The sequence below is a fragment of the Rhipicephalus microplus genome, chromosome 8, assembly GCF_043290135.1.
Source record: "Rhipicephalus microplus isolate Deutch F79 chromosome 8, USDA_Rmic, whole genome shotgun sequence".
Lineage (NCBI taxonomy): Eukaryota > Metazoa > Arthropoda > Arachnida > Ixodida > Ixodidae > Rhipicephalus > Rhipicephalus microplus.
This window is the reverse complement of record NC_134707.1, coordinates 87,584,798-87,597,135: the sequence shown is the minus strand read 5'-3', so window position 1 is coordinate 87,597,135 and position 12,338 is coordinate 87,584,798. Positions and strand designations below refer to the sequence as shown.

The following is a 12,338-nucleotide window of genomic DNA, read 5'->3' as shown; positions in this document are numbered from 1 at the left end:
TGCACTTCCTACCGTCAGCATGAAACGCCTTAAGAGACAGTCTGTGTCGAGGTCTCTGGAAACGCTCGAGCCAAATGAGATCACGGACATAAGAGTGAACGCCAGAAAGAATATACTGTGCGTTGGGCATTCTGCGCAGTGTAACTGACTTGGACGGCAACCAGGTGTGCTCTCATGTTCCCTTGGGATGTGATGTAGTAACTAGCGTGATCCACGACATAGATGTGGCTATTTCCAATAGTGACTTACAATTTCTTGTCAAGTCAACAACTGATACTCCAATTGTTGTCACCGGCTAGGCAAGTCTCGCTATGTGAAGATTGTGTTTAAGAGCACATCACTCCCCTCATGTGAAGGTGGGGTACTTCAGACATGCTGTGCGGCCTTTCATTCCAAAGCCTCTCCAGTGCCGTAAATGCATGAAACTTGGACATGTGAGCAGCGTCTGCGAGAATTCAGTGGTATGCCACCGCTGCGCCGAGTCCCATGAAGCGGATAAGTGTGTCGCAACTGTCAAGAAATGCTCTAATTGCAATGGATCCCATGAAACCACATCGAAGGACTGCCCGCAGATTCAGAAGGAAATTGCTATCTTGAAGGAGATGGTGCGCGATCACTCATCTCATCGAGAAGCCGCAGCTAAAGTCAGAAGGCGTCATTCACGTCGACGTCGGTCTTCAAGGATGCCCGCTACCTCCTCGACACGTTTGCCAGATCCCTCATCAGTACCACCCCCTTTGCCTCCCAGACCACATGCCGTGGGAAAGGCTGTAAAGGACAAAGCCTGTGAGCATACCCTAACTGCGACAAAGTGGCCTGCGCTACAAAAGGAAGCAGCATCAAGCGAACCGAAGGAGTTTCATGACGGCCAGTCCGCGATCCCGGTTCGAGATCTTTCCATCCAAGACAGGCAAGTGACTGCAATCGTGCAATCATTAATTGCCACGATTCACACGTTACTGAGCAGCATACAATCTGCGTCTGCTAAGAGTGCACTGCAAATACTGAATGCACTGAATCCAGTTCTTGCTAACATCGTATAAGCACAATGGCTCAACAAAATCTCATCTTCCGCACTGAAGTTAAATGTGCGTCGATTTTTCAGTGGAATGCCAGAGGCATGAAGTCCCGTATCTCGGACTTTCGCCAATTGTTCAGGTCAATCGATTCCCTATACTTGTCATATGTGAACCAAACGTATCAACGCCTTATAGATTGTCCGGTTATGAAACTTTTTGTTCAGCTGCTTGCGAAGAACGAAGCAAAGTAATTAATTGTTTACATTCGCACAGACTTGACTTATCTTTTGCACCCAATAAGTTCAAATGACGACAATCAGTACGTGTGTCTTTGTGTAAAGAAGAATGCAGTTTCGTTCACGCTTATTGGTGGATATATATCTCCGTCATCGCGATTTGACTGCGACAGATTAAAAGACATCCTAATGAGGACCGATAGGCCTTGGATCATTACCGGTGACTTCAACGCCCATCACATGCTTTGGGGGAGCACTAGGATGAATGCCAGGAGCCGGAACATTGTTACATTCGCTTCCGATTACGACCTCTCCATCATGAACGATGGTACCCCAACATATCTGCGGGGTCTCATGTATGGCAGTTGCCTTGACCTGACATTGGTTTCACGGTGCTTCTCTCACAAAGTTAAATGGTTTGCGATATTAAGACTCATGGGAGTGATCACATACCCACCTACGTGACGATCGATGGTATCATAAAAAATTTCTCTTCCGGTGTTTTAATTGGCACTGACTGGTTGATGTTTACATCGCGTGTTGAGGACGCTTGCCAAGAAGGCCTCACCTGCAGCCTGGAAAATACCATAGCGGAAGCTATGCAAGCGTCCAAATGTAAATTACCATTTTCGTCTAAAATAACACAGTTTGACATCGAACTGTAAAGATTACGAGCTATACGAAGGCGTGCTTACCGACGATACAGACGCACAAGATCAATTTACGACCTGATGGAAGCAAGACGGCTCCAGAAAAAGATTCAACGACGCATTCACAAGCTGGAGAGCGAACGCTGGAAAGCATTCTGCGAATCTCTAGAGCCTCATAAACCGCTGTCATATATCTGGAGAACAGTTCGTGGTCTTCGCTCCTCTCCTCAACAACGGCACCCTTTTAAAGCTTTGGCACTCCATCATGGATAAACAGACCTCGAGGTGGCTGAAGAATTTTGCACGAGAGTTGTTGGGAATATTATGAACGAGAGCATCGACGCTGTGATCATTCCTGAGATGCGATTACCAGAAATGGACATTCCATTCACCATGGAAGAACTGGAAGGTGCGTTAGTCGCTTCTAAACGCATGTCATCGCCAGGTCCTGATGGTATTACTTATAGTGCGTTGGGACACCTTGGACAAAAAGCCAAAAAAGAACTTTTAGCATGCTTCAACAACTCCTGGCTCAGCGGCAGTGTTCCCCGAGAATGTAAAATAAGTCGATTAATACCACTTTTGAAATCGGGAAAATCACCATTGGACTTGTTAGCGTATCACCCTATTGCCCTCGCAAGCTGCCTCGGAAAAGTGATGAAAAGAATGGTTCTATTTCGTCTGGAGTGGTATTTGGAACGATACACCAAATACCCTTCTTGCATGGCAGGCTTTCGTCGGGGCCGCTCCTCCATCGACTGTGTCCTTGACTTATCGACATTTGTTCAGCAAGAAAAAAGTCGCAAGCGCATATCAGTGGCACTCTTTCTTGACGTGAAGGGTGCATATGATAATGTAGCTCACGATGCCATCCTCACTTCCCTCGCAGCAATGGGCATTGGTGGACGAATGTTTCAATAGATAAAAGGTTATATAACTGGCAGGGGTTTCTTTGTGCAAACATATGAGGGTACAACTACTGAACATTACACCTACTGCGGAGTACCTCAGCCCAGACAACGCTCCGACAACCTGAGGTTGTCCTGAGGATGACCTACACCGTACGAAAGTATGACCTGAGGAAGCCCTCAAATGAACCTCAAGTGGTCCTAAACCAGTCCGTTTGTCCGGCCTCAGATCGTCCTCAGGGCATCCAGAAAAGAGCACATTATGATGAGTCTAGTACTTTTTGAGGACGAAGCATACAAGACCTAGGCACTCATCAGACCTTACGAAAAGTTGCTCTAATTCTTCTTTTGGAGCGCTGAAATGACAACTGATCAATCAAAAGTGCCTGAACATGCACACTCTTTAAAGCACTGCCTGTGAGGTTTCAGTAACAATTTCTTCAAGTATAGCAATAAAAACAGCAATGCACAGAAAACATGTTTATTTTCAGGAATGAAACTTGGCAGTTTTCACTAGATGAGACTTCTTGCCCTGTGCCTTCAGAGGTCTTCATCCGATGGGCTTGACAACGCGACACTTTGAAGACATTCTGTAGTAATAGAAAGCAGCATATCTTGAAGCACAAGTGAATTTAGAGTATCAATAAGAATATTAAGACAATAACAGCATGCCAGATTTGAAAGCATAAAATGAAAATTATATTACCATAATGTGCAGGTACGAACTAGCCATTATATAATGGTGAAAATGATTTATATAGTTCATGCTTGCATACACATCAAAATTCGAGTAAGGCAAGAAAATTATTTAAACTATAACAGCAAAAGTATCATATGTTATGATAGCTTCAACAGCACAGATAATAAAACTCACCCTCATGGTGAGTGCGAGAAGTTCTTAAGCGCTGCTTCTGGAGCTTTTCCCCAGCATGCCGAAGCCACACTTTAATCACACACTCGATGTCATTTTTTTTTGTTTCCGGAAAATTTCGCCTCACGGCCTCTGAAAAAGTACAAAGTTCATAAAACAGGAATTACACAAACATAATACATTAATATAATGCTACATAGGTTGTTTGAAGAAGTACCTCTAGTCAGCATGATCGACATTTTGATAGGTGGGCACATCATCATTAAAGGTCCTTGCCATCCTTCCCCATGTTAATTTCAAGAGTACTGACATTGACACTATGTGTTGCATTACAAGAAGAACACCACGAAGAAGACATCATTGTAACTTTTTTGAAACCTAGCATGCAAAGAATGATGAGGCGCCTTTGACGAAAATACGTCCATGTATGAAAATGTTGACCAGCTTGTCTTAGGTACTTATTCCTGTTTAGAGATCCTCAGTGATCACTATGAGCTTCCATCTGTTAGTTTTCATCTGTACATAAGATTTCCACTACAGTTAAGAATGCCTAGTAGTGCTACCTGATAATAACTTCTGCAAGTAGTGAATGCTTGCGTATGTGTGCCATGCAAGTATACTAGTGTGCTTGAAGAAGCTGCAGGGTTTCTTACTGACAACAGATATTTCATGCTAAAAATTTTCCACGTTTAAGCACATAATTTTAATTAGCAAGCATCCTAAAAAATTTAATGCTTTCATGAAAAGATTGTTCTTTTGCTATTGACTTCAAATGAAAGATAATGTGGATAACAGACTTAGAAATGTCTGTACTCAAACACGGCTCTTGCAGCACATGGTGTTGTGAAACAAATTACTCACTGCAAATGACATCTGTGACACCTAGATCCACAAACTTCCTTTTGCCTTTTTGGCCTGCCCAGCTGAACTGCACAGCAACCTCAAGGCTTAGCAGAAGCTCCAGCATCCTCCTGGCTGCTGCCCCAAAAGTTGAGCCACCAAGGCCAGCAAGCTGCTGTATCTGTAAAGTTTTGAGGTCATTATTTTTTTTAGAAGAGTAGCTTAATGCAGTGACTAGAAAAAAAAATTATAGAAAAATATAATGAATGACGTACAAGCTTTAGCTTAATGTTGCCATCAGCAGCAAGTCTCCCCTCAAGACTTAGAAATTGGTCAATATCCTTGACCGGTGTCAAAACCACATCATCATTTGTCTCATCTTGAAGCCTCACTGTTGTGTTGAAAAGGTGCTGCTGCATGGCATCAACCTGTCGTCCCAGCTGCTCTAGCCTCATCAGGATAGTTTGCGAAATTCGCATGAGTTGACGCACGTATTCTGTAAAGACGTGTTCATGAAGTAATAGCGCTGAATTGCAACATATAAAATGGCAAAAGCTGAGATAACATTGAAAATGAGAAGTGCTACTAAACACAGCAAAACAAGCACACAGTTGTTTATGGCTTCTCTGCACATTATTGTCGGTTTTAGAAATTTGTGCCTACATGGCTTCAGTTATTTTGTTAGCATGCTCAGTGATGCCTTTTTAGGACCTGAATACGCATGCAGAGTTGACACTGAGATGAAGCACCTTCATTGCGTGCTGTGATTCAGTGTACCCATATATTTACAACCTAGTTTTCAACAAAAACTTGGAATAAGTTCAGAAAAATTGTTGAAAGTTAGGTTATTAAGTGAATTTGTGAAAAATAGAATAAGCAGAAACAGATACTTTAATGTTTTAAGCACTGAAACAATGTGTGACCAGACCATACATATAACAGTTGCCATAGTTTTTGCAGCAAAGTGATGCCACTATCACTTTCCCAACGAAAGCAAAAAAAAAATGTTTAAAATATAACTCTTCATTTATGGGGTAAAAGCGTGCTCATCGCCATCAAAGTGACACACAGTCCTCATTTCCACTGTGATCAAGAGGCATGTTCTCTACACTAAATAGGCGACAACAGTTGTTTATGAATTAAAAGTATTAATTGTGGCACCTTCGCTTCAATTTTTCTGAGACATCAGGTATTTACACTTGATAAAGCAACTACAGTTAGTACATTGTTCCGAAATTGCAAATAAGCAATTATGCTGCTTACGACTGGCACAGCTATAAGACAAAACGTTTTGCTTAGCACTTGCAAAGATTTTAATCTAAAGAGAAAAAAAACTGTATTCCCTAGACAATAAATACAAAGATTGTCTTCACCTCTGAAGTGGCACCCGGGTAAGAAAGCTTTAATGTTACTTACCAGGAGGTGAGCTTCTATTGCTAGAGGGGAAGCCTAATGAAGACCCATGGGTATTATTGTGTGCAGTCCCTACAGAAGCATAGATGAAGGTTTTAAGATGCACTTCTAAAAACTAGCTCTGAACATTTCATCGAAAGTATTCTTACATGAAGGGCCTTGCTGACTACTGTTATGTTGCTGCAACACTTGCCTTTCAAGGTTGTCTGCATGCTCTGTAAGTGACAGTTCCTACAAGTGACAGTTGCCATTGTTTTTGCTACAAAGTGATGCCACTGTCATTTCTGTCTACTGAAAAAAAAATATTTTTTTTTTGATTATGGGGTAAAAGCGTGCTCATTGCCATCGAAGTGACACGCAGTTTTCTCATTTCCACTGCGATCAAGAGGCATGTTCTGTACACCAAAAAGGTGATAACAGTTGTTTATGTATTAAAGCTTTAATTACTGGCACCTTAGCTTCAATTTTTCTGAGACAACAGGCATTTACACTTGATAAAGCAACTACATTTGGTACATTGTTCCGAAATTGCAAATAAGCACCCTATGTTGTTTACCACTGGTGCAGCTATCAGACGAAACGTGTTGCTTAGCACTTGCAAACCTTTATAACGTACAGGCAAAAACACTTTGTATTCCCCAAACAATGAATATAAAGGTAGTCTGCATCACAATAGGTGCCGATCTAAGGAAGCTCTAATGTTACTTACCAAAAGGTATGCTTCTAGTGCTAGGGGAATTGGAAGGTGTGTGTCTACTGGTAGGAGAATTCCTGATGACATTTTGCCCCTCATTATATCCTGCTCTCTGAGCAGGCATAGATGATGTTGAGGGAAAGCCTAAGCCAGGCTCGTGGCAATTATTGGGTGCAGTCCCTGCAGAAGCATAGATGAGCCTTTTAAGCTGCACAATTCTAAAAACAGCCCCTGAGCATTTTATCAAAAATACCGTCTTACATGAAGCCCCTTGCTGACTGCTGTAATGCTGCTGAAATGGTGGCCCTTCAAGATTGTCTGCATAAAAAAGAAAAGGGACAAGAATCAGAGTGATGGGACAGTTATTTTGGCCAGTTACGCGAAGCTCCCACCATCTTTCCATCAACACTTGCTGCAAAGCTTTAGTTGCAAAGTGATGCAAAGCTTTAGTTGTTCCAGAGTTTAGAAGGCTGGAACTACATTTACACTTGACACACCAACTACAGTTAGTAAGTTGCTCCAAAACTGAAAAGAAGCATCCATGCCATTTAGCTCTACCATAGCTTTAGACTAAACATATTGCTTAGCATATGGAAAACTTGGTGCCTAAAGTAAAATAACAACTTGCATACATAACACACAATAAATATGAAGGTAGACTTCACACGTAAAGTGACACCCATGGAAGGCAGCTTTTGTATCACTTACCCAGAGGTCTGCAGTTGTTGCTGTATGAACCTCTGTAAACATTTTGACCCTCAGGTGATGCCATTCTCGGTGAAGGGGCTCTTTGTGATGGCCTAATGCCTGCTGGTGAACTGGAGTCGAACGCAGGCACTTCACTGATATTGGATCTAGTCACTGCAGAAACATAAGTGAAGCTTTGAAATGTAATTCTACACATGCACTTTGAGCTGTTCATCAAACATAGTCTTACATAAAGCCCCTTCCTGGCCTGTGGTGCGATGCTGCTGCAGTGGTTGCCGCCCTGCCTTGTCTGCATACCCTGTTAGAAAACAGAGGCAAGAAAAAATCAGCGGGTAATGGGACAGTAGAATAGTCATGTGAAGATTAGACAAATTTTCCATTGTTTCTTCATGGCTCCTGAAAACCTGCAAACCTTGCATGAAATCAGCTCCGTCTACAACATAATCAAAGTTACAAATCTGTGCAGTGAGAATGATATAAAAAATGAATTTCAAGCGCTAGCATCACTCTGTCGTGGAATACTCAACACCAAGCAAAGGGCAAGTGTCCAAATTCGATACGACCCTGGGTATTTCTCTTCTCAGTTTTAATTTTTTGTGTCTATCAGTTACTTTTTCATGTCCATCAGGCCACTGATGGCCATGGCGACCCCACTCAATGCAAGAACGGGTGTTCAAGAGCTGCTCTAAAACTGATGTGCATGGTTTACGTACAATATCCCCTTTGGCAAAAACTCTTGGTTGGAAGCGAGTACTTAAATGCGTGCTGACATTCTCAGTTATCGCAGGTCAGAAGCATGTCATATGCTATTTGACATGACATTTTGGAAAGGAAAATGAAAAGTAAATAGAGGTTAACATGGAGTTATTAACCAGTTTGCCACCCTGCATAGGGGTGTAGAAAAAGGGGTTGTAAAGAGGAGAGATAAATAAAATAGCAAGAAAAAAAAACAGGATTTTATCCCAGAAGCATATCACCTTCATGTTCCAATGACCGTGGCTGGGTGGGCAGTGGCCGATTCTCTAAATTTCTTGGTCGCTTGTGTTTTCTCCCTAAGAAAGCAAGCCAGAATCAGCATTTCACAGCCCTAAAGCCAGATAACCCAGTGTTACTTTTGGCGGTAGATAACAGAAAACAGTGTGAGCAATTCCGTGGGGCTATCATTGTAAAATAGGCATTGCAGGATGTAAAAAGATTCAATACTATTAAAAAACATAAGTACAAGCAGTTCACTTTACGTAAAGTTCAAAAATGGTGTTATACGTCTTATCATTGAAGCTGGAGGTGATGGTGCCCCTTCATCATCTTCAGACTCATAGGATCTCTTATTTTTTTTTCTTCTGCCTTTCCCAAGTTCTGCCTCGCCGTCCAAGTTGGATCCATTTTCTACCCTTGGCAGATTTGCCCGTGCTTCGGCATATGTATCTGCAGAAAGAAGGGCAACAACTACTAATTAAATGATAAGCATGATCATTTCTCAGATCTGTCACACATAACAAGTAGAACTCCAATTCCTTTGCATAAGTCATTACCAAGCAGGTACTAAGAGTCACCCATGATATTAAAATGGATCATTTAAATTTTGCTGCAATGACAGCTGACATGCAAGTATTCACAAAATATGAGATACTTGATTTCGCATAATTGTTCTTTTTTTCCTGATATTCTCGAAGCTATCTTCTGATATTCTTCGAAGCCATCTTCTGATATCTTTTCCTGATATTCTCGAACCCATCTAAACTTTTAAGAAGTTACTTTGATCTAAAGTGGCAATTAGAGTTACAATGCTGAAATTGCAGTTTATTACATACCTTTTACTTCATTGCTGACCAAATCGCTGAAAAACGTGCAGTAAAACAGCATAAATAAGGAATAATTTACCAAATTCTCGGACAACAGTGCAAGGCACTTCTATCCAGTCAGCCCCTGGAGTCGCTTTCGCCTTCAACAAACTATGTACATATTTAGTTTGTCGAGGCCACAGGCAGCCGTCGCCTTTCAGCCAACTTTTGAGGATGATCCCAGATGTATCATCCTCTTCTGGGAAGAGAACGACAACGTATTGACCTTGCAAAAGAAAGAGAAGCCAAATTCAAATTCTGTATACATTCTGACACAGTTGTGAAAGTTTATTACATGTGCACTGTAGCATGCAAAAGAGGGAAAACAATGCTTTTCCTTTTCAAATACACTTTCAGGCATTTCTGTGAGATGTTCTTCAGAGGCCAATACCGCAGACTAGAAGGCTGAGACACTGAGTAAATTCCCAGTATGGAGGAAGGGCATGGCAGAGAATAAAAATCTTCACACTTGAGGAACTTCCTTCCAATTATGCATGGCTCACCGCACGGGAGATGAGCAAAATTGTCAATAACGACGATTGACCCATCACTTAGCCTACAGCACCCATTTCTCTTTTCAGCTCTAAGAATGACATTGCCAGGCAATGTTACTTTTTTAAACTCGGGGCCTCGGCATGGAGCAACAAGTGGCCCGTCAGCATGCTCTGCAGCAAATACGACATGGCTTTCAGTTTTCTTATGCCTCAGAGGACGGTGTGCCTGCTCAGCAAGCCTGTTGCAAAGTTGCTCCAAGGGAAGGTCTGGCTTTCTCAGCATTCTCTTTAACGAGGACATATGGTTTTCAAATGGGAAGGCACTCCATGAGTCCAAGGGGCCAAGGTGTGTAACATCATCTGCCAAATGACACAGGCCATGCACATTGTGTGAAACATGCTCTTTGCCATAAATGCTTATGAATGTCCGGATAAAAAACTTGAGCATGTTTCCGGCATACTCTATCTCACTTGCAGGTGCAGCTGGTGTGGAAAGAACAGAGATCCCCACATGTAAAGCTAAGAAGTTCTTGTACATGTGTGCAGGAATCAGTGATGACAAAACAACGGGTCCTCCATATAAAAGAAAAAAGCGAAACTCAGTCGCTTTCCACCGATCAAGTTCAGCAATGCTCCTCGGCTTTCGGCTAAAATCACATGGAACACACCGTGCAATTTGAGAATTTTTTTCCGACATCTCAAGACGCACTTTGCTTCCAAGTCTGGTCACTTTTGGGCCACGTACCCACAGTGTCAAGAGCTTGTTCATGACACCCAAGCACACAAGGTGCATGTAATCTAATGGTATATCTTTCACTAGGTCAAAAGGAAGTTCCTCAAGAATACTTTCGCCTGTGTGATGCTCCTCCTGGACTTTTAAGCGAAAGCTGTCATCTGTTCGCTTGCGAGCATTGACGTTTGGGAAGCACACCCTGCCCTCACAGTAGACACCTTTTACGTCACATTTGGTGCAGCTGTAATAGCCTGTGTGGCTTCTGACATATAATACAAATGCCTTTGCTGGTGCATCACATATGAGGGCATACAAGCTAACAGGAATTGCAGTTTCTCCAATGGTAATCCCTGTTGTGATAGCAGCATTTATGTCACAAACAAATGGTCGCAAAAAATCATTCGCGTTGTTGGGCTTGCTGCTTCCGAAAAAAACACCCACTATAAATGGTGCTTTGTCCTCCAAATTACTTATGCGTCCCAGTATGCACCAAAATTGGCCCCGTGAACTTTTTGAAACCGGCAGACCGTCAATGTTGAAGCTAAGCTTCAAAATTCTTGGTAGTTCTGCACAATCTTGCAGCACTCGCTGTAGGCCTGCACTGAGGCCGAAATGATGGTATTTCCCGCCGGCCAGCTGCAACACTTCCAGGCACTTCTTGGGCGTCTGTAACAATGCCCTTGCAGTTGAAGGGAGCGCGCTGAAGCATTCGTGGGACTGTAGTACTCTCAAGAGCGATGTAACTGAAGTGTGCGATGCGCGAGATTGTAAGGCCCACGCTTGCAGTCTCTCACGAAAGGCCAGCAAGCTGTCCACACTGCCGCGTTCACAAACTTGCTCTTCGTTACTCCCAGTCGGTGCCAATTCGAAAGAATCCCTCTGCCTCACCTGCGAGGTCGCCGAAGTCGAAGCCGCAGCGCTGCTGTCATGGAAGGCACGCCGTTCGAAGTCTGTGTGATCGTGAGGCACAGAAACACTGCAGCCGCTGGGGTAGCACGCGTCGCCAGAAATCAAAACGTGTCCTTGGGGCACATCCGTTTCTGGAACGATCGAGGAGTGTGCCGAAGGCCGTTCTCTGTCATGAACACAAAGGCGACGATGGCCGTCTTCGAGGTCGACCGCACAAGCCTCGGAGGGCAAGTCGCTCTCTCTTTCGGCGTTGCGGGAATCTCGGTCAACGTACCGCGTGTCATTTATGACATCGGCCTCACTGTCAATAAGCTGAAAACTAGCATTGACGCGCCGATTAATTTCACGCCGAAATTTGCGATCCGCGCTCTCAGCCATCTTGAACAGCACAGAGCACAGTAGAATGGTGGCTAGACCAAAGAACACCCACCACCAGAACACGTTGTTAGGCTAGTCAGTTGGTTTGTACATACATACATGAATAAGCAGTAAAGATATACAGCGCGAGGCTGAAAATCAACTGTCCTCTCTTTTTTTATTTATTTACCTTTGCGGCTTACAACTTCAATATGAAAATTTAACAGAAGACACTCACCTGGCATGCTTACGATTCTTTGAGGGCTTCTGCGAGAAGCTTCCTCTATGGCGAGAAGTGTTGTATTGGAATGTTGACTCGACCAATGACTCGACTTGACTTACTGCAGGCCCATAATGATGATGATGATAGTTGCGTCACTTTAAAATGGGTAAACAGTGTCGTAGACATCCAGATTTAAAAGCACCTTGACTGCGCATGGTGACCGCATTAAGGTACTGCTTTTTTTTTGTTAGCACCACCACAACTTCAGTCGCCCATTCGTTTTCCCACAGCGTTCTAGTTCCAATGCTGCTCTATTCACGATAACCTAGGCCAGCCCAGTCGTCAGCATGGTCAGTTGTCGTCTGCTCGATGGGACCGTGCGGCATTGCAACACTGGACACTCGAGAATAACGTGCTCGCTATTCACAGTTTTCACGCCTGC

General features: G+C 43.2%; 1 protein-coding gene across 4 annotated transcripts; it reads right to left on the bottom strand.

Moving 5' to 3' along the window:
- Positions 1-3,278: 3,278 nt before the first annotated feature.
- Positions 3,279-12,058, bottom strand: LOC119182871 (uncharacterized). Of its 4 annotated transcripts, XM_075872269.1 has the most exons (14): positions 11,912-12,058; positions 9,221-9,406; positions 8,603-8,764; positions 8,317-8,391; positions 7,569-7,637; positions 7,340-7,492; positions 6,893-6,949; positions 6,647-6,811; positions 6,087-6,152; positions 5,941-6,009; positions 4,800-5,020; positions 4,546-4,705; positions 3,688-3,816; positions 3,279-3,403 (listed from the first exon to the last, which is right to left on the bottom strand). In XM_075872269.1, the coding sequence occupies exons 1-14, from the start codon at positions 11,916-11,918 to the stop codon at positions 3,354-3,356; spliced, it is 1,569 nt and encodes a 522-aa protein (XP_075728384.1). In that variant the 5' UTR covers positions 11,919-12,058; the 3' UTR covers positions 3,279-3,353. The 4 variants fall into 4 exon arrangements, with proteins under 4 accessions (XP_075728384.1, XP_075728386.1, XP_075728387.1 ...); XM_075872271.1 differs by lacking the exon at positions 6,087-6,152; XM_075872272.1 differs by lacking the exons at positions 5,941-6,009; positions 6,087-6,152.
- Between the last annotated feature and the right edge of the window lie 280 nt (positions 12,059-12,338).